Below are 21,356 nucleotides of genomic sequence, written 5' to 3'. Positions count from 1 at the left end.
AAAAGCAACTTGCGAGCTGACCAGAATATTCACCAGCACCTCATGTATTTTATACATTTTTTTATTGCACTTTTTTGTCATTTTTAGGCAGGATGCAGCCAGGCCCTTTAGTATTGATTGGGTAAATTGGGGTGTGCTTTATGGGGTGCACTTATATAGCGCTGGACAGCCCCCCTGATCTAGTAGTATGGGGTCTGTAACAGGCTGTAACCAGACACTGCTTCAAAAGTATCTGTGTGACCAGCGCCATATGCTAGTCTCATCTCTGTGCATGTATAATACTAGGCAACCACCTCCTCCATGACTGGAAGGATTGGGAGTAGTCGTTTCATCAGTATTTTGCACCTGTGCTGCCCCAGCCGTCATCATGAGGGTCTGCTGCATCATGTAGTGCACTGGTAGTGTGACCTGGTGTTGGTAAGGCCGCATTTTTTCTCTATGAAATGTTATTTCCATCAGACAGCACATTCAGAATGCAGCCTCTGAACTGAGAGAGTCATCTCCTTCCATTAGAAGTAGATGGTTGTAGCAGTCTAGACTAGAACACAAAATACTACATAGAATTATGGAAATAAATATTTTAGAAAACCTAGACAAGCTGATGTAACTATATAGGTAACTATATAGGTCAAAAATGGTTCAGCCATGTCTTCTTTATGTATGCAAGGTGCATGGAGGCCTCAAAGTAACCTTCAAAAGTAAGGTACTCACAATACAACTAACCAGGGCAAAAACAGCCTTTTTATTTAAAAAAAGAAAAAAAAAACTGAAAAATAAGAAATAAAATGAACTGGTACCAGAATTGTTTGTGATGAGATAAGTGCTTCCAGAAGACTGGCGGTGGCTTATCAGCCTCTCCCCATTCCAGTAGACATACACGTTTATTGGAAATTCAGGAGAAAAAAAAAGTTACATTATGCCCAGATTAAAAGGGGCAAACTTACAGTCACATTGCAGTTTTCTAATGAACCCAAGCTTGAAGACCAGCTAATCACGTCTGCCTTCTGGGGCCCCTGTGGATCTGTGGGTAACACTATGGGCAGCTATAGATTTCCCAATAACACATACCAGCCATTCAGAAGAATGTGTGTCCAAGCAGGACATGAAAGTCCACTATAGTAGGGGCTATCTGATTCGAAATAAGGCACCGAGTGATGGACCCCCTCCATGATGTTCTCATGCTCCATCATGCATACATCTATTGTGAACAACGATCAAGTGGTAAAACTAGAACTATAGCACTTGATGAGTGCCAAACATGACCGACTCTTTAATTTAAGCTCTTCATTACAATATTGTAAAAATGTAAGATTTCTCCCTTTGTTCTACGTGATTAACATTGTTTACAGGCTTTGTGAAATGTTTGAGCTTTCCTTAATTAAGAATCATGAGCGCTGTGGTGTCCCCGAATATTCCTCTGCAGAGACGGGCAGCCCACAGTTGGCTCTCGGCCCAGCGTGTGGTGCAGCGCACATAGAGGCGCCAAGACATCAGGCAACGTAAGATAGATTAACAGGTTTCCTTTCATAATTAGCAGGAAACCTTTATACAGGAGGAATCGGAAACATATTTTCTAAGGGCCTGATTTCGATAATAAATCAAGCGGTCTAGCAGGTACAATGTTATTTTTAGTACAGGTGACCCAGTTTATGTTCCACTAAAGTCATAATCTGCTCCCGCTCATAAGAAATAGAAGAAAGAAGCTTTTTTTGTTGTTTTTTGTTTTTTTAAGTGGCAGGAGCAAACTTTTATTCTTAATGAAGTCAGGTCATTGGGAGATAATTGGATATGTACATAATTGGGAGACGGTCTCATTCAGTGGCCTATTCCTACTGAAAAGTAACAGACAACTATGTGTCCTCAATGTGACTATATAAACCATGATATAATAAAGTAGTAAGCTTGGGGGTGTAGCCATGCATTAAAGGGAACCAGACAACTGCCCTACACCCCCTAATACACCACCATGTATATAGTAACCTTTCCCTGCCTTCTACAAGCCCCTGAATGCGGACTAGTGGAGGTTGAATTCTTATTGTGCTATGTTAATCAGTAGCGGACTAGTACAGGGTGACGTTGATTACTCCGGACTTCTTCTCCCCCTATTTATCCAAGCATGCCCCTGTGGGCGTGAGCGACATGATTTGCATTAGCAATGTCAATGATGACTCTGCAAATATTGTGCACAATGTGGTCTCTCCCTGGGAAAACATATTGAAATCGGGTTTACATCCCTGGCACAATGCTTATATAAAAGGGGGCAGCAGTGATGCCGGACTTGGATAGCCGCGGAGGAGCTCCACATTTACTGGCTAGGTTTAGTGTTTGCTGGATTTCTAAATAGTAGTTTGCCAAGTTTTTTTTTTTACCTCCCCGCGCTCCGTACATCCTAGGGAAAAAGAATTAGCCATGTTGGCTTCGTCTGTGGTTAATATTTTTCCCCAGTGACCGTGACGTGAAAAATAAGCTGATGCTATGGAAGTTCTGTATCTGCTTGTTTCTCCTCCCCATCTTTTCCAACAATGGTGTGCAGCCGCATCATAAATTATTATTTACTACATATAACACTTTAACAATCCCGGCTGTCCCTGAAGAGTCCTGGCCTCCTGGTTTCATCTAAGTCAATGACACATTGCAGTATAATTTTTTTTTCACGCCTGGTGACAAAATGTCCAGGCTTTGCACTTGGCCCGCCCATCTACTTCTGCAGGACATACAGGTCGTGAGATCTTGAAAACTGTGGAATGGATACAGAAGGTTCTGTCGATCAGACATTGGCATTTCTTTTATAGCTTTAAATGTTCATTTTATATGAAATATAATATTTAGTGAGATAATACACTGGATTAGGGTTTACGGACTGTGATTGTTATTATTGCATTGTTTGGTCTTTTACTAGAATTTATGAGTCTGACACAATGAGAGCATTTTAACAGTAAGTCATGAAAGGCCTTTATGTAGATAGACCTGCAGAGCTTGATGATGACTTGTACTAATGCTCATCATAAGCCAGCTCGCTGCTAGTCATTTCCTCTAACAACTTGCTCGTTTGTTAGATTCAAGGCCCACATCACTATTTCCACACATCCATGAATATTAATCACTCGGTTATCCACAGTGAACTGTGTGTGTGGTACAATGTTCTGTCCATGAATATGAGGATTGTTCACATTATTAATTGCACACACAGCATTTTCACCATTACGGAATGAGACATCACTTTTTCAGCTCCTTGCTACTCTGCATATTTCATAGCCGGAGATATCAGAGTCCTCCCCCGGCTACCTGCGCTTTAGGATGAGCGAACGTGCTTGGATAAGGTGTTATCTGACCATGGTCGGGGGCTAACAGAGTGTTTTCGACGAGCTTGAAAAATATGTACGGCTTTTCGACAGTCACAATATAAGCCAGGATTGGCTGTTAGGCAATCCCTGCATGTGTTGCGGCTATCAAACAGCTGCAGGGACTCGAACATATTTTTCGAGCACGCCGAAGATACTTGGTCAGCACCCGAGCATGATCGGATAACACCTAATCCGAGCACGTTCGCTCATCACTAGAGGGGTATAAAGCATTAGGAAATTATACAGATCTGGAGAGGTACAAACATGCACCCCCAAACATGCACATCACACCTGAGGAACAGTTCAGGGCTCAGTCACCCATCCTTTTTTACTTAAAAGAGTGTTTTTCACAGATAGCATTCACACTTAGTATCGTCTATGGCCCTGTTCACATGTACCGATTTATTTTATGAACAGAGTAATGGAGACATGTCTGTAGTTGATCCAAATGTCATATCAAAATTGGTAAACCAAGTCTATGGGTTCGGAGAAAAAAAATGCAATGGCGTCCGAGTGTTGTCAGTTTTTCTCAAACTACTAAATAGAAGGTAAAGAGAGGATTGTTTTTTTGTCATTTGAGCAAAGTTGGACCAAAGTCAGACGACACAATTATGAAAATCTGCTGAAACTCTGAACAAAATCACTGACTAAACTAGAATCACTTTCCTCAAGTGTGACAGGAATGGCTGTGTGAATGAGCTCTTAGCTTGGAGGAGCAGAGTGTTCACTATACACAGGAGGCCAATCCTGACGCTTCATGTCTATCTGGGCATGATCATCTGTCAGTGGATTAATGAGGATTCAAGTGTCCAATCTGTTCCTCAATCCTCACTAAAGGCAAGCGACCAGCAAAAAACGACCTACTGGTTAAATCAGATTTAGGTTATATGTATTTGAATAAGAAAAAAAACTGCTTCTAATTTCACATTACATTATTTGATGTTCTGTTTTTCATGTTACATTAACTATGAGCCTAAGAAAATCTGCAGTGGTGGGAATATTAACATTTTTTATGTTTATAATACACTAGATGGTGGCCCGATTCTAACGTATCGGGTATTCTAGAATATGTAGGTAATATATAGCACAGGCTACATACTATATTGCACAGTGACGTAGTATTTAACACAACCGACGTAGTATATAACAGAGCTACGTAGTATGTAACACCGTACGTAGTATATAGCAGAGCTGCGTAGTATATAACACAGCCACGTAGTATATAACATAGCCACGTAGTGTATTGCACAGCTACATAGTGTATTGCACAGGCACGTAGTATATTGGTCAGCCACGTAGTACATATATATAGTATATAGTATATAGTACATATAGTATACAGCAGAGCCACGTAGTATACAACATAGCCACGTCGTTGTCATATATCGTAGTAGATTGCACTGGCACGAAGTATATAACAGAGCCACGTAGTATATTGCACAGTCGACGTAGTATATAACTGAACTGACACAGCCACATAGTATATTGCACAGCTACGTAGTATATAGCACAGAGCACGTAGTATATTGGACAGTCACGTTGTATATTGCACAGTCACGTTGTATATTGCCCAGCTACATAGTATATAGCAGAGATGTAGTATATAACAGAGCCCACGTAGTATATAGCAATGTGGGCACTATATGCGTGGTTAAAAAAGACTTTAAATAAAAAATAAACATATACTCATCTTCCGAGGGCCCCTTGAAGTCCTGGCGCCTGTGTGCGGTGCACGCGGCAGCATGCGGTCCCAGGGTTGGTATGAGCGCAGGACCTGTGATGACGTCACGGTCACATGACCGTGACGTCATGGCAGGTCCTTCTCGCACAGCATCCTTGGCACCGGAACCTGCCGCTTGCACCGCTGATGACAGCAGGCGACGTCGGAGGGTGAGAATAACCTTTTTTTTTTATTATTATTTTTAACATTAGATCGTTCTACTATTGATGCTGCATATGCAGCATCAATAGTAAAAAGTTGGTCACACAGGGTTAATAGCTGCGTTAACGGTGTGCATTACACCGCGGTCCGTTAACTCTGGCATTAACCCTGTGTGACCGGCCAGCGCTGACTGCAGGGCAGTAAAGCAGTGGCCATTTCACTGCCAGACTCTGGCTGTCGCTGATTGGTCGTGGCTATGGTCGTGGACGTTTTGCCATGACCAATCAGCGACTTGGATTTCCATGACAGACAGAGGCCGCGACCAATGAATATCCGTGACAGACAGACAGACGGAAGTGACCCTTAGACAATTATATAGTAGATATTGCCCCAATTTTTTTTAAAGAATACATTTAATGAAAACATCTGATTTACTCAATAGATTATTTTCTGATTATAATTTTTCTTTTATATCCCAATATTCAAGACCCAAAACAACAAAATGAGTTATTTTATATATAATTAACACAGTGAAGGAAAAAAGAAAAATAATGCAGGAAAAAGATGTAAATTAGCTCCAAGGGGCTAATCCTTGTACCCATCTGCACCACATTCCTGAGAAAAATCCAAATGCCAGCCTTGGATTTCTACCACAGATCCTCCTATAAAACATGAATCCAATTTAATCCTGACACACTGCTAAGATGATAAATTGGTCATTGGTCATGGCAGTGTAGCCACAATGCGACAGAAAAGGATAGGATTATTTAGGAGGCTAACAGCACAAAAAGGAAGAGTCCGCTCACCTGTGATCCCGCTTCACAACACGTCCTTAAAGTGAACCTCACAGCTGACACATGCTGGTGAATCCATGGGCAGCATGTATCAGGCACTGGCTATATGAGCTCAGACAGGCATGTCTGATTCAGAAATTCTGCGGAGTTTCAGAGAAAAACATAGTCTAATAGTAGCTGGAGACAGAGACTGCGCTGTAGACTAGTTGGACCTGCAGTAACAGGTGTCTGCATATTCGCCCACCAGTCACTCCAGGTCAGTGGACAGGGGCTATTGTTTTTCTCTGAAACGCAGCAACATCAGACATACCTGACGGGAGAATTTTTCACTTTTTCGTATTGTGCTTATTAAGGCTTTTTAATGAGATGCAATAAAGAAAGTATTTTAGTTAGGCATGGATCTGGTTCACAAGTTCTATATTAAGGAGGCTGACCACGAAAGGAAAACACAAATGAAGATGCCTCTTATATTCAGGGATCCTACTCTGCTATGGTAAAGAAATATCTGACAAGTTTTTGTCCCCAAAACCACTACCAACACCCAAACTGCCCTGCTCCTATACACACACCAAAGGTATATCTTGTGAACTACCATGTTGCTCCAAAAATAAGCCCTAGTACGACTTTACGAGCATGCTCAAAATATGAGGCCTACTTCAAGTATAAACCCTAGCAACAGACCAGACAGGCATTTTGGGGGGTTGATAAATTACCCAGGGCCCCCCACTCTCAGGCCCCCACTCTCTTGGGGTCCTCCATCATTTCTATTCCAAGGTTAAAACCACTGAAAGACCATGATGTCACCAAAAGTCCTTTAACTGCAGGAGTCTAGAGGAATTAAAGAGCAGACAGGCTGGTGTGCAGGGTTGGCATTAGGGTGATGAGAGGGCAAAATGGGCAATTTCTCAGGGCCTCACAGAATTAGGGGCCCCCCCGAATTTCTATTTTGAGGTTAAGACTGCTTAAGGACCTTTGGTCACATCAAAGGTCCTTTAACTGCGGTAGTCTAGAGGAACTGAGGAGAAGACTGGCTGGTATGCAGTTATTTACATGTGAATGTGCAGTGTGCGTGTTTCTGTACACATGTATGTGCAGTGTGTGTGTCTGTACACATGTATGTGCAGTGTGTGTGACGACAAATGATTATATTTGAATAAATGTAGATTTTTATTGTTCAAGAATAAATGTGGACTACTGTTTATGGAAAAAAAAAGCCATAACCTATGTTCTTTCGGAACAAAAAAATATAAGACCCTGTCTTATTTTCAGAGAAACACGTTATTTTCATACCTCATTATGATTAAAAAGCGAACGTGCTTAACTTACACCTGAAGCTTTCAGATATTAGTTGCTTGCCATTGCTTGAGATTAGTTGTTAAAAGGAACCTGTCACCCCGTTTTTTCAGTATGAGATAAAAATACTGTTAAATAGGGCCTGAGCTGTGCGTTACTATAGTGTATTTTGTGTACCCTGATTCCCCACCTATGCTGCCGAAATAGCTCACCAAAGTCGCCGTTTTCGCCTGTCAATCAGGCTGGTCAGGTCAGATGGGCGTGGCGACATCGCTGTTTCTTCCCCCAGATCTTGCATATCTTTCCGTTGGTGGCGTAGTGGTTTGCGCATGCCCATCTTCCGAATCCACTGGGCAGGAGAAGAAAAAACGCGCGATCTGCGCTATTTCCCTGGTGATCTGTGGGGGCGGCCATCTTCCTGAGGCCGCGCGTGCGCATATGGAGTCCTCTGCTGCCCGGGGCTTCAGGAAAATGGCCGCGGGATGCCACGCGTGCGCAGATGGAGATCGCGGCGGCCATTTTCCTGAAGCCGAGATGCGAACTCTGCTTCAGGAAAATGGCCGCCGCGATCTCCATCTGCGCACGCGCGGCATCCCGCGGCCATTTTCTTGAAGCCCCGGGCAGCAGAGGACTCCATATGCGCACGCGCGGCCTCAGGAAGATGGCCGCCCCCACAGATCACCAGGGAAATAGCGCAGATCGGGCGTTTTTTCTTCTCCTGCCCAGTGGATTCGGAAGATGGGCATGCGCAAACCACTACGCCACCAACGGAAAGATATGCAAGATCTGGGGGAAGAAACAGCGATGTCGCCACACCCAACTGAACGGACCAGCCTGATTGACAGGCGAAAACGACGACTTTGGTAAGTTATTTCGGCAGCATAGGTGGGGAATCAGGGTACACAAAATACACTATAGTAACGCACAGCTCAGGTCCTATTTAACAGTATTTTTTATCTCGTACTGAAAAAACGGGGTGACAGGTTCCCTTTAAAGTCATTTAAAAAAAATAATGGAAATATTAACACAGATACCAGCTGGGTAATGAATCAGAGAGCTACCATATTTTTTACCCTTACAATGAAAAGATGTAATTACTTACTGGTAATGGGATTTTTCACAACCCATGACCCCACCACAGAGAAGGGATCTACTCTTCAAGGATAGGAAACCGACAGGATAAAGGGGCGGTACCTCTCCCACACATCAGTTGCATTACAAAGAAGGAGAGGATCTCCAAACAGTTATTTACAAACCATATTATACACCCACACATTTTCATTAAGCACCAAGTAATCCCACACCTGAAATTAACTATTGTTCATCCATACAAGTGACAGGAAGGAATATATGGGTGCGGTGATGGGTTCTGGCAAGTAATTACGCTTTCTTCTCTCACACATGACAGCGCCATGGAGAGAATTACAAATAAATTAGCATTCAGGGAGGGTCCACAGCTCCCAAAGGTGAGAACAGAAAAGGAGGTCAAATCCAGTCTATAGTATTTATAAAAAGTAGAGGGAGAGGACCAAGTCGCTGCCTTACATATTTGCTCAATGGACAAGTCGGCTCTCTTGCCAAGAAGGTTGCAACAATTTTTGTGGAGTTAGCCCTTAGACCCTCTGGAATAACACTACCGTTTATGGAATAAACTAATCTGATGGCATCTCTAATTCATCTATCTAGCATACATTTTGATGCTTTAAGCCATTTCCTAGGTCCCTGAAAGGAGACAAACAACAATCAATCTTTTCTGCAGGACTTCATAAGCGGCAAGTACTTTATCAGACACAAGTACTTTATCAGACGTCTATTGTATGAAGTTTCTCTTCTTTGCCATTTTTGCGATTAGTGCAGAATGAGTTAAGAACCACTCTTTGGCTCCTATGGAACCTGGAAGCTACTTTAGGTAGATAGAGTCATTTTAAAGGCAGATCTGGCCAGTCTTCCAAGATCTGTGTAAAGGGAAAACCTACTGACAGCGCCTGGATTTCACTAACCCTGCAAGCTGAGGTTAAGGCCACTAGAAGGACTATCTTTAGCGAGAGGATTTTGACAGATACTGTGTGTATAGGTTCAAAGTGAGAGACTGTCATGATCGAATTTAAATCCCAAGGAGGTACACATGGCCTGGGAATAGGTCTTGATCTGGATCAAGCTTAGATAAAACAGGAAATCCAACTGTTACCTGTTAGGTCATAAACATACAGGACCCCAAAGGCCAAAACCTGATCTTTAAGGTTGTTAGTGGAATATCCCTGCTATAGAACTTTCTGTAGGAACTCAGATGTAATTGACTGGCACTCCATCACTCAGCATCGCCCCTGAAGTGGCTAGAAAACTTGGAAAATAGGGTTAGGAGAAAATCCCCTCTTCCATGCTGTTAAATGTAGGCTGGCCACTTGAGGATGCCACACCGTGTACTGGGAGAGAAGATCCAGAACTTCCAGTAGCACTCATATCTCGGTGATTGACATTAGTCTTAACCAGGAAAACCATGGCCTCTTGGGCCAAAGGGTAAAATCAGGATAACTCTTGCCTTGTCTCCACTGATCTTCTTCAGGGTTACTAGTATTAAAGGGGTTGTCGCCAAGAACAAACATTCATTTTAATGAATAGATCACGGAATTGTAATAACTTCCAAAATTGGTTGTATTTAAATAAAATGTTCCTGTGCTGCGATAATCTTATAAATGTGCCCCTGCTGTGTGCTGTGTAATGGCTGTGTCTGACAGTACAGGTGATCCTCCAAATGAGCTCCACATCATTTTGGGCTTGCCTGCTTGGTAATTACCATTGATATTTGGATTACCCAAGTCACCCCTCTGGATAGACTCTCTATGTTCAATCAAAGAATGGAATAAGTCGTTATTGGAGACACTTATTCTCCCTTCCAAACTTCCATTCAAAGTAAATGCAAACATCACAACATCCCACTGCAACACTTTGGTGTGAAACGGAGCTTATAACACTGCTGGGATACATTAGGTCTGAGAACCAAGCAAAGACATAGCTTCCCTGAGAGTCATGATGGAACTTTTACCGCCTCTGATACTTAGCTGCATATTTTTCCATCTTGCCATCTGGAAGATGACATTCTAGAGTCCAACATACCGTAAGCCTAAAAACAACATATGTTCTTTAAGGTAGAACTGACCTCTTCTAATTGGGAGTTTCAGTGATGAACTGACCTGCCTATAGTTAGGAAATTGTCCATATATAGGATTACTTGAGCATCCTTTTCTCGAATGTGAGCGGTCACTTCCGCTATTATTTTTGTACAGACACAAGGGGCCACTGGGAGTCCAAACTGAACTGGAAGTTTGATTTCCCCTTATGTGGCTAAGGCCACTCTGAACTCTGAGGAACTTCTGGTATTTCACATGTATTGGCACATGATAATACGCATCTTTCAGATGCAGAACCACCACATGACAGTCCAGAAAACGGACCTTTATGGCTGATCTTACCGATTCCATCTTGAAGGCATGAAATTTCCAGAATGTATTCAGACCCTTCAAAATGATTATCATTCTGAAAATTCTGTGAAATCCTCCCCCTTTTTCTCATACATATATCTAAGAGGATGGATTTTTGTACCAGTTCTAGGACCTCCGATTCCAAGGCTAAATGTTCCCCTAGAGAAGACATCACTATACACTTCCACAGAGGAACAGAGTGAAACTCTTGACTTAGGCTGGCTCTCACTAGGTTGAGAACCCAGCTGCTAGAAATTTTTTCCCAGGCAGGGAAAATGAGGGAGAAGCTTTTCCCTACCCAGGGACAGGAGTCACGGAGATAATTTCTTTTTTAACCCGTCATCTTATTTATCTTGATCTCTGGGGGAAGGGGGTCTTCTACGGTTATATCTTCTACCTGAAAGGATTTTTTATAAACCGGAATGGGCAAATTAGGGAATTTCCTTGCTGTCTCCTGCTTTCTCCAGAATGTCGTCCAAAACTTGGCCAAATAGGCCCCTTCACATAGTTTGACTTGGCTAGAATATCACCCAGCCAGCACTGATCTAGCTGCCAACCTTAAGGTACTTTCACACTCAGCGACGCTGCAGCGATACCGACAACGATGTCGATCGCTGCAGCGTCGCTGTTTGGTCGCTGGAGAGCTGTCACAAAGACAGCTCTCCAGCGACCAACGATCCCGAGGTCCCCGGGTAACCATCGGGTTACTAAGCGCAGGGCCGCGCTTAGTAACCCGATGTTTACCCTGGTTACCAGCGTAAAAGTAAAAAAAACAAACATTACATACTTACCTACCGCTGTCTGTCCCCGGCGCTCAGCTTCTCTGCACTCCTCCTGCACTGGCTGTGAGCGTCGGTCAGCCGGAAAGCAGAGCGGTGACGTCACCGCTCTGCTTTCCGGCCGCTGTGCTCACAGTCAGTGCAGGAGGAGTGCAGAGAAGCTGAGCGCCGGGGACAGACAGCGGTAGGTAAGTATGTAGTGTTTGTTTTTTTTACTTTTACGCTGGTAACCAGGGTAAACATCGGGTTACTAAGCGCGGCCCTGCGCTTAGTAACCCGATGTTTACCCTGGTTACCAGTGACGACATCGCTGGATCGGTGTCACACACGCCGATCCAGCGATGTCTGCAGGGAGTCCAGCGACGAAATAAAGTTCTGGACTTTCCTCAGCGACCAACGATCTCCCAGCAGGGGCCTGATCGTTGGTCGCTGTCACACAGAACGATTTCCTTAACGATATCGTTGCTACGTCACAAAAAGCAACGATATCATTAACGATATCGTTATGTGTGAAGGTACCTTTACTGAATCCACTACTGCATCAGACAGAAACGCTATCAATGGAATTGTAGTCAGAACGCTGTCCCTATCCACCGTATCCTTCAGCTGACCTCCTAGATGATCCAGCCAAACCATTAAAGACCTAGCGGTACATGTTGCTGAGATGGCTGGTTTCAGTGCCCCTGCAGAAGTCCCAGGTACTCTTAAGAAAGCAATCTTCCTTTCTATCCAAGGGATCCTTTTAGATGCCTTTGAGACAGTCGCTTCTAACTTTCAGGCTTTATCCCAAGAGGACGCAGAGTTCTCATCAACAGGATATTTCCTCTTAACTGATGAAGGAAAATGACCTCTCTATTCGAGTTTCTTCCATTCCCTCCTAACGAGGGATTTGATTTTTTTATTATCAGGGAATGTCCGATGCTTACTTAAAGCCTAGGAGGCTTCAGGCTCCCCAAAACATGATATCCTGGACAGATCTTTGGGCTTTAGGGTCAACAATGCCCTAACAGTGGATCTGACTGCCTTAACTAATCTGTCCTTCTCTTCTACAGGAAAACACTGTCATCGCCCACCCCCCACCCCCTCTGTCATCCGATGACAAAGTAGAAAAATAGGATTCTGAAGATCTGAAGACATCTATTCATTTTATGAATTTAGCTGAATTTGGGGATGATCATTTCCAGGATCCCTGCAGCGTCCTAAGCAGGAGCGGAGCTGCTGCCTGAACTGATCGACCAGGCCTGAGTAAATCATCTTGTCTTCTTTCGGTACCACCAACACGTCCAAACAAAGGTTCCACTGTCAAGGACAGGAAACCAACTGATGCATGGGAGAAATACCGCCAATATATCCTGTAGGCTTCATGTCCTTGAAGGGTGAATCCCTTCTGTCATGGGTGAGAGAGAAAAAACTGCATTATCTGGCTTAGTAGCATTTCTGACTGCACAAATATTGTTGAGGAGCAGTCACAAAATTCAGGGCAAATCAATGGTTATTCACGAAACTGAAAAGTGTAGAGAGAAATAATTATACATTCTTGCCATTAACTCCATAACAACATTGATTTTCCACTTTAGAGGCCAAATCCTAATAACCTGTTCTGCATCACTGTATTCTCCCTGAAACAGATGGATTTTTTTATTTTAAATATGAGAACATACTTGTCTGCTGATGGACTGCAATTTCTGAATGGGTTCATATTGGTGTTATTATTGCTTAACAACAAAACTACTGGAAGACAATCTAACAATCACTGTAAAAGGACATACCCGCAAGATTTCTCTGCAGATGTATGCAATCCACTCTTCTTTCAATGTGTTGCCTTTGGTGTTCTTGATTAGGTCAGTAACGGATCCAGCACCACAAAACTCCATCACCAGCTGAGAAATAAATGGCAAATCTTAGAAATACAGAATCGAGTAAATCAGAAATTTCAAAATCCACATTATCTTCTGCCTGTTAGCTTGTGAAGCCCTAGAAAGACTGCTCCGACATCACACCTTCCCCAACATGCTGGTATTTGCCTGTTAAATCATAAGAATATTATACAAAGATAATAAAGTGTCCTTACCCAAAGCTGATCATCCATCCCAGGCGGGTTCTTTTTAATGAATGCCCCATAATATGTGGCTATGTTTCTGTGATGTGAATACTTCTTGAGCATGTTAATTTCCTGCTTGATCTCCTCTTCTTCATCCTATGTGGTGAGACAGAAGTTGAGGTTAAATATATTGACGTCATACATAAAGGAATGTGTCACTAGAAAAGTTTTTTTTTTTTAATCAAAACGTTAGGCCAAATATGTTTTTCAAAGAAAAAAGGAATATACAAAAAAACAGGGATCTCCCAAATAATTAACAAATTTTACTAACACATGAACAACAGCTCAAAAAGTCAATTAAAAACACTTAAAGCAAATGGCTTACAAAACTAACCATACAACTTGTAATGAATTTGTGGCTGCCCTAATCCACCAAGTGACAGAGGGAAATGTGAAAACATATATTAATTGACTCTAAAGTTAATAGGCAATACAATAAAACGGAAAGAATAGAAAAATACACCCATGCGTACAATCAATATCCATTAAAGTGCCAATATGTGTGAAGGAATGGAGGAGAAAAAAATCACTAAAATAAGTATACAATGCTATATTGCACAGAACAAGCGCAGATATGATCTAGCAATGGGAGGAGGTATCCACAAATATGTGTCTTCCTCAGGATCAAGTGTGTCAAATATGTTTTTCTTTCATTTGGTGATTTTTTTTTAAATTCCCTTTACCACTATTTATACATTGTGTGCAGAATTATTAGGCAAGTGAGTATTTGAGCATATCATCACTTATGCAGATTTTCTAATTCCAAGCTGTATAAACTTCAATGCTTACTGGAAGAAGCAGCTCAGGTGATGGGTATTTGTGTGATTGGGTTGTAAGGATATGACATCCTTTATCAAGGTGTGTAGAATTAATAGGCAGCTTGTTTTCCTGAGCCAAAACGGGTCAAAAAATATTTGACCGACTCTGAAAAGTCAAAAACTGTGACAAGTCATACAGAGGAATACAGTACTCCTGAACCTGCTAAGATATTTGGGCGTAATTACAGAACCAATAAAAGTTTTGTTGTAAATAGTCAACGAGGTTGTAAAGAAAAGTTTTGAAAAAAAAGATGCTAATTAACTGCCAAAGATTTTAGAAGAAACAAATGTGAACAATCAGGAAGCCATTATCTTCCAGTGCTGTCATATTCCAGAACTGCAACCTTCCCGGACGGCCCAGAAGTACAAGGTGTTCAGTGCCCAGAGACATGGCCGAGGTGAGGAAGGCTGAAACCTGCCACCACTGAACAAGACACACAAGTGGAAACATCAAGACTGGGCCAAGAAAAATCTGAAGATTATTCAGGTTCTAAAGACTAACGAGATAAGAGTGACTCTTGATGGACAGACCCATGGCTTGATCAGTAACAAGCTTAGCCCTCCACTTGGACTCAGACACCAGCAAGGTGGAGGTGGGGTACTGCTATGTGCTGGTATTATTAACCCCTTCCCCCCAAAGCCCGTTTTCACCTTGCTGACCAGGCCAACTTTCACAATTCTGACCACTGTCACTTTATGAGGTCATAGCTCTGGAACAGTACAACAGATCCCACTGATTCTGACACTGTTTTCTCGTGACATATTGTACTTTATGATACTGGTAAAATTTCTTTGATATGACTTGCGCTTATTTGTGATAAAGGGTATTCCCATATCAGAGATCCTATCCCAATATATAGTAGGTATAATATTATTAGCAAATACCTCCACTAAATGTTTGGCATCGATAAAATAAACCTATACTGACCTCCTGTGCCGACACCGTTCCCGTGTGACAAATGAGCCTGGCACACAGCTGATCCCTAGCTTCCTCTTCATGTTCAGTCAATATGTAATCGGGGACAATGATGCCAGTCCCGGGGTCACGAGTTACAACACCGCACGAGAGCCCCAGGGAGAGTGAGTGCCGACGCCGTAGGAACGGTGCCGGCACGGGAGGTGAGTATAGGCTTTTTATCTTAATGGGCCAAACATTTATTTCAAGAAGGGCTTGTCCTAATAGTGGACAACCCATTTAAATATTCAGATTCATTAACCTTTTGGTTTCCCCTCTCCCTGCACAATGACCTCTGCACAGATCACAGAGTATACATTAAAAACATTTCAATACACATCAATATCTACAGTCTGTTGCTGGCTAGGCTGTAAAGCATTGCTTCTTAAACTAAGGCAGGCCTCAGCACTAAGGGGTCCCTTAGTTGTTGGTGAGATACAGCTAAGGAGGTTGTCACACTTGTGAATATATGCTGCACAGTCCTTTAGCTGCAGTAATCTACCATACCAATATCATTATCTAATTTTGTGTACTTGTAAACTTTGCATTTTACTTCTTATTAAAAATCCTCTACATTCAAAAAAAAAAGTGCCCATTTTAAATCTGTAGTGTACAGCTTCTCCAAAGCTGCAGAGGCAAAGGGGCCTCTATTGGCAGTATGGCAGGGTTTGGGCCAGCAGTCAGCCACAACAAAAAAAAAGTCTTCTTGACCATTAAAATACTATAAACTGTTGAAAGATGGTTGCAGCGATTCCTGAAGGACATGGTAGACTACTGTGGATTGATTGCCTGTGGCTTACTGAGAACCTGTAAGCTTTCCTGGCATGCCGGTTTTAGTAAACACTGATATATTTGTAGATTGTGAGCCCTCGCGGGCAGGGTCCTCATTCCTCCTGTACCAGTTATGACTTGTATTGTTTAAGATTATTGTACTTGTTTTCATTATGTATACCCCTCCTCACATGTAAAGCGCCATGGAATAAATGGCGCTATAACAATAAATAATAATAATAATAATAATAATAATAATATATATTGTGAATATAACTCTGCATTGTGCGGTTCCGTTACTCTTCTGAAAAAAAAAATTACATTTATTATCTGGATGTTATTATTAAAGGTGTATTCCCATATCCAAGATCCTATCCCAATATATAGCAGGTATAATAATACTAGCAAATATCTCCAATTAGAAATGTACGATCGTTTTTTATGATTCACTATGTCTCTTTCCTCATGTGCAGGACCTTAGGTATCCAAAGTTACGACCACAGCAACTGGCTAAGGCTATATTCACACTTTGCGGATTTTGCTGCGGATCCGCAGCGGATTTGACCGCTGCGGATCCGCAGCAGTTTCCCATGAGTTTACATTTCAATGTAAACCTATGGGAAAAAAAAAAACGCAGTGCACATGCTGCGGAAAAAAACGCGTGGAAACGCTGCGGATTACATTCCGCAGCATGTCACTTCTTTTCTGCGGATTTTCACCTGCTCCAATAGAAAACTACAGATGAAAATCCGCAGAAGAAACCGCAGTAAAAATCGCGATAAATCCGCAGTAAAAACCGCGACGGGTTTTCACTGTGGATTTTGGAATTCTGCTGCGGAAAAATCCGCAGTGGAATCTGCAAAGTGTGAACATAGCCTTACTGTCACTGTATCAGTGGTCGTAACCATGGATGCCTAAGGTCCTGCAATGCCTGCACATGGGGAAAGACATAGTGAATTAGAAAAACTATACTACATTTCTGATTGGAGTTATTTGCCAATAATATTATTACTATTATTACCCCTACTACATAGTGGGATAGGATCTTGCAGATGGGAATACCCCTTTAAGCTTATTAAATAGGTGATCTGCACAGATTGATCAGTGTCAGACTATATAGAGACACCTCCCAAACGGCACCATCCAGATATGCATTGGTGATCACAGTAAATGCATTCATAAAAAATATATGTGAAAATCTTTGGTCTCCATAATCATAAAACCAGCACACTGTAATAAGTAAAATATACTCAAGGGATTGTAGCCCTGCTGTACTAGCAGACACAGCCGAAGGACAATAGGCCAGTGTGCTTGGAAAGAAGCCACCATGTTATTTTAATCTCATTCATCCCCTTAATATTGTGCCTCTAGGAAGCACGAAATACAAAAGAAAGGACATTGGTAACATAATGTAGTGTAACATTCCTGCGTATTGTCCTCCATGTACAGGACATGATTACATCTCATCTCACACCTAGCTGGTCCTCGCACAGCAACAATCCTTCTGTGGAATGTTCCGTGTTAATATGTTTATTTTGGAACATGTGAACGACCTTAACTAGAGGCTATCCAGATAAAACAAGGGAAAGATAACAAAAAACACGGCACTGTTCAAGTGGAACATGTAACTACTGTCAATCGCCCCAGGAAAAGCCTCATTCATAATCCGGCCATCAGTTTGGAAGTATCTCTATACCGTTATACCGACCAGTAAAATACGCGGAAAGTGCAATGGTCAAAAATCAAGATTCCGATTCATCATTGCCTTTGCACCTTTTTATTTTGCACCCAATTCATTATTTTTTTCGCTGTTATTTGTTGCTTTTTTTTTTAAGTTTATATTATATGTGGTCACATGCTATTTTTAGTTATTGTTTTTCATTTTGTGGGTGGATTTTAGCGCTTCCGGAATGCTTTCAGCCAACTCTATTTGCAAAATTGCAAATTTCAATCTCCGCCCCAGTATCACCTTGGACTGATTTTATGCATATCAAGCTAAAGTCCCATTTTTTGCAACACTTAAAAGTCACAAAAATGGTTAAGGACAGGAAAAAAAGCCTATTTTTTTTTTACTTTGCGCAAAATTCATGAACCGCATGTGCCATTTGCTGGAAAGTCAGAGAATACCAAAAGTCAAAAAAATAAAAGGGACTTTAAAAAAAAAAAATTGGTCTAAATCTATACTAAAGTTTCAGCAAATTTACAGATACTTTGTGTTGTAAAAAATGATGACTACTTCCTTTAAAAGGTAACAGGACAGCAGATGCCCGCGTGCAGCATGCATCAGGCACTGGTTGTATGATCTTGGACAGGCATGTCTGACTTTGAAACAGTGCGGCGTTTCGGAGAAAAAGTATTTTAAAACCCGCTGGAGACCGAGCTTCATGGGAGATCAGTCATATATGGCTGAAGTCACACAGTGGCCCGGCCACGTGGGCATACAGTGGCCGGATGTGTTCTCCTCCCCGTCTCCTTTCTTCTGACACCACTTGTTACACTATCTGGAGTATCAGTGTAGGGAGCGGCGTTAGAAGAAAGGATACTGTTAATCAAAAGTGCCGGAAGGCCCCAATTATGCAAATGAGGAGGCGTAACGGTTCACCAAACTCTTGGCCGCGCCAAGTGTGCATTGAACCCTCCACATTTGCACACCAACTAAAAGTTATTTTCTCAGCCACTGAACCAGTAACCCGTACAGTGCTAGTATAGTGGTTATAGGGGCAAAGTCCCTTACAACACAGTACAACAAATGTTAAATGCATTTTGGGGGTCACGGACTACCTTTAATAAAACACTGCAGATGAGGGAAAGTTGTTTTCTTAAACAGGAACATCCATTTAAAGTCTGCCAACCATGGGTCGGGGCAGCTCTCTCTGCATATAGACCATGTGTATGGGGCAGCCAGGGGTCAGCACATGTTTTTATTACAAAGAATGAGGGGCTTTGAGCAAAGAAGTACTGTAGCTATAGATTTAGACATTTTTGAACTACAGATGTACTGTAAATATTGGTTGTGATCAATGATGGATGTGAATGAACACGGACATCCGACCTTTCAATTTCAATGATGATCGTTTATAAATAGTCCTAATTGTTTAGCAGTCCCTATCGGACCCCCTTCTGCAGCTCTGTATGGCCATCAATAGACCGTTCCATGGTAATTATCTGCCTTTCTTATATAAGATATTAGCAACTTGCAAAATAAAAGGCAACAAAGTTAACAACATTCTTAGAATATATCAGACATGAAACGAGAGATACATTACCCCTGTGACATCCATGACCTTAATGGCCGCGAGCTGCCCAGTCTTAACATGTCGACCCTGTAATGAAATCAGAAAGATATATAAATACATATTTTCAATGCGGGGATGCAGTGTAGATGTGGGCTGCACATGACAGGCCGGTCTGCAGTCACCTCTCTGATAGATTAGCCTCTGCTCCACTGCAGAAAAGAAGCAGATTTGTTGACATTTTGACACAAAGGGAATTGAGTGCAGGCCCAGATCTTCGAGTCCGCGCTGCTTTCTACATGACTAAGCATAGTAAGGGTCATTTATTTCGCACCTAGGTACCATATTGGAAGGAAAAATAAAAACTTGCTGCTTTCAGCACACTTTATTCACAACAGAAGTGCTGTCAGTACATTTCAAGGTAAAACAGAAGAGAACATGAGCAGCGCACAGAAATGTTTGCTCGTAGGGAGGAGAGTTTACAGTTAGTGATGGGCGAACGTGCCTGGATAAGGTGTTACCCGCCATGCTCCGCTGCTAACCGAGTGTCTTCGGTGTGCTCGAATAATATGTTTGAGTCCCATGGCTGTTTGAAAGACGCAACACATGGAGGGGTTACCCGATTGTTAGGCAATCTCTGCAGCGTGAGACATGGAGGAGCGGGGACTCACACATATTTTTCGAGCACGCCGGAGACAATCAGTTAGCCCCCGAGAATGGTGGATAACACTTAATCCGGGCACGGTCGCCCATCACTACTTACAGTCAATCATTTACAGATTTATCTACAAGGCATGGTCACCAGACATCAGAAGAAAGGAGACGGAGCTCCAAATATTGAAAAAGCCTAGAAGTAATATAATACGACAAGGCCCATTGTGCTCTTATCAGGTAGTCAACTAACGGTTAATGTTTCACGCTAATCATACTCTGATAAAACTCCAATATTCTCAGATTAGACAGAACATGCAGAAAGTAAAAAAGATTTATTTCACTGGATTATTTACATTATAGACCAGACCTGGGCAAATAGACAGCGACAGCTCAAGGGCTGGAACTCACATGCAACCAAGCAGCATGGCAGTGGGCACCTGATCTGCCTAGCCACTAGCGCCTAACCCTTATAACACAGGTCAGGTGACTACCGCCACATCGGAGAATGGAAAGACAGGCAGAAAGAATGTGAGTGACAGAAGAAAGCCATTATGGGAACGAGACAAAGGGCGGAAGAAAGAGCGGTGAGTGATAGAACAGAGATAAGTCAAAGACAAGGATAGACCATGGGAGAGCTCACAGTCAGGAGCGCAGCCAATCATTTATGCTTATTAGGCTGCCGCCATACTAGCAGTATATGGTCAGTATTTTACATCAGTATTTGTAAGCCAAAACCAGGAGTGGAACAAATAGAGGGAAAGTATAATACAAACATATACACTTCTGTATTTATCACCCACTCCTGGTTATGGCTTACAAATACTGAGGTAAAATACTGACCAAATACTGCTAGTGTGACGGCAGCCTTATACTTAAAGGGGTATTCCCATCGCCAAGATCCTATCTCAATATGTAGTAGGTGTACTAATAATGGCAAATACCTCCAGTTAGAAATGTAGTATAGTTCTTCTGATTCACCATGTTGTTTACCCCATGTGCAGAGCATTGCAGTAGCTTAGGTATCCAAGGTTACGACCACTCATATGGTGACAGTTACTAGTGGTCGTAACCATGGATACCTAAAGTACTGCAATACCATGCACATTGGGAAAGCGACACAGCAAATCAGAACAACTATACTACATTTCTAATTGGAGGCATTTGATACCATTATTATTACACCTAATACATAATGTGATAGGATCTTGGGGATGGTAATACTAATTTAAGGCTAATTAGTAGAAGTAGAATTA

At 42.2% G+C, this 21,356-nt stretch overlaps 1 protein-coding gene across 13 annotated transcripts in view; it reads right to left on the bottom strand.

The window, feature by feature from the left end:
- The window catches only part of TNIK (TRAF2 and NCK interacting kinase), a 383,200-nt gene that overhangs the window by 171,217 nt on the left and 190,627 nt on the right, over nucleotides 1–21,356 (bottom strand). For all 13 annotated transcript variants that reach the window (XM_069727325.1, XM_069727314.1, XM_069727316.1 and 10 more), the window contains exons 3-5: nucleotides 19,483–19,539; nucleotides 13,643–13,768; nucleotides 13,341–13,451 (exon numbers count right to left, since the gene is read on the bottom strand). In XM_069727325.1, coding sequence (XP_069583426.1) covers nucleotides 13,341–13,451; nucleotides 13,643–13,768; nucleotides 19,483–19,539 — 294 coding nt within the window. The remainder of the gene's footprint in view (nucleotides 1–13,340; nucleotides 13,452–13,642; nucleotides 13,769–19,482; nucleotides 19,540–21,356) is intronic.

The sequence above is a fragment of the Ranitomeya imitator genome, chromosome 5, assembly GCF_032444005.1.
Source record: "Ranitomeya imitator isolate aRanImi1 chromosome 5, aRanImi1.pri, whole genome shotgun sequence".
In the NCBI taxonomy this organism is placed as follows: domain Eukaryota; kingdom Metazoa; phylum Chordata; class Amphibia; order Anura; family Dendrobatidae; genus Ranitomeya; species Ranitomeya imitator.
This window is presented reverse-complemented; position numbering and strand designations above follow the sequence as displayed.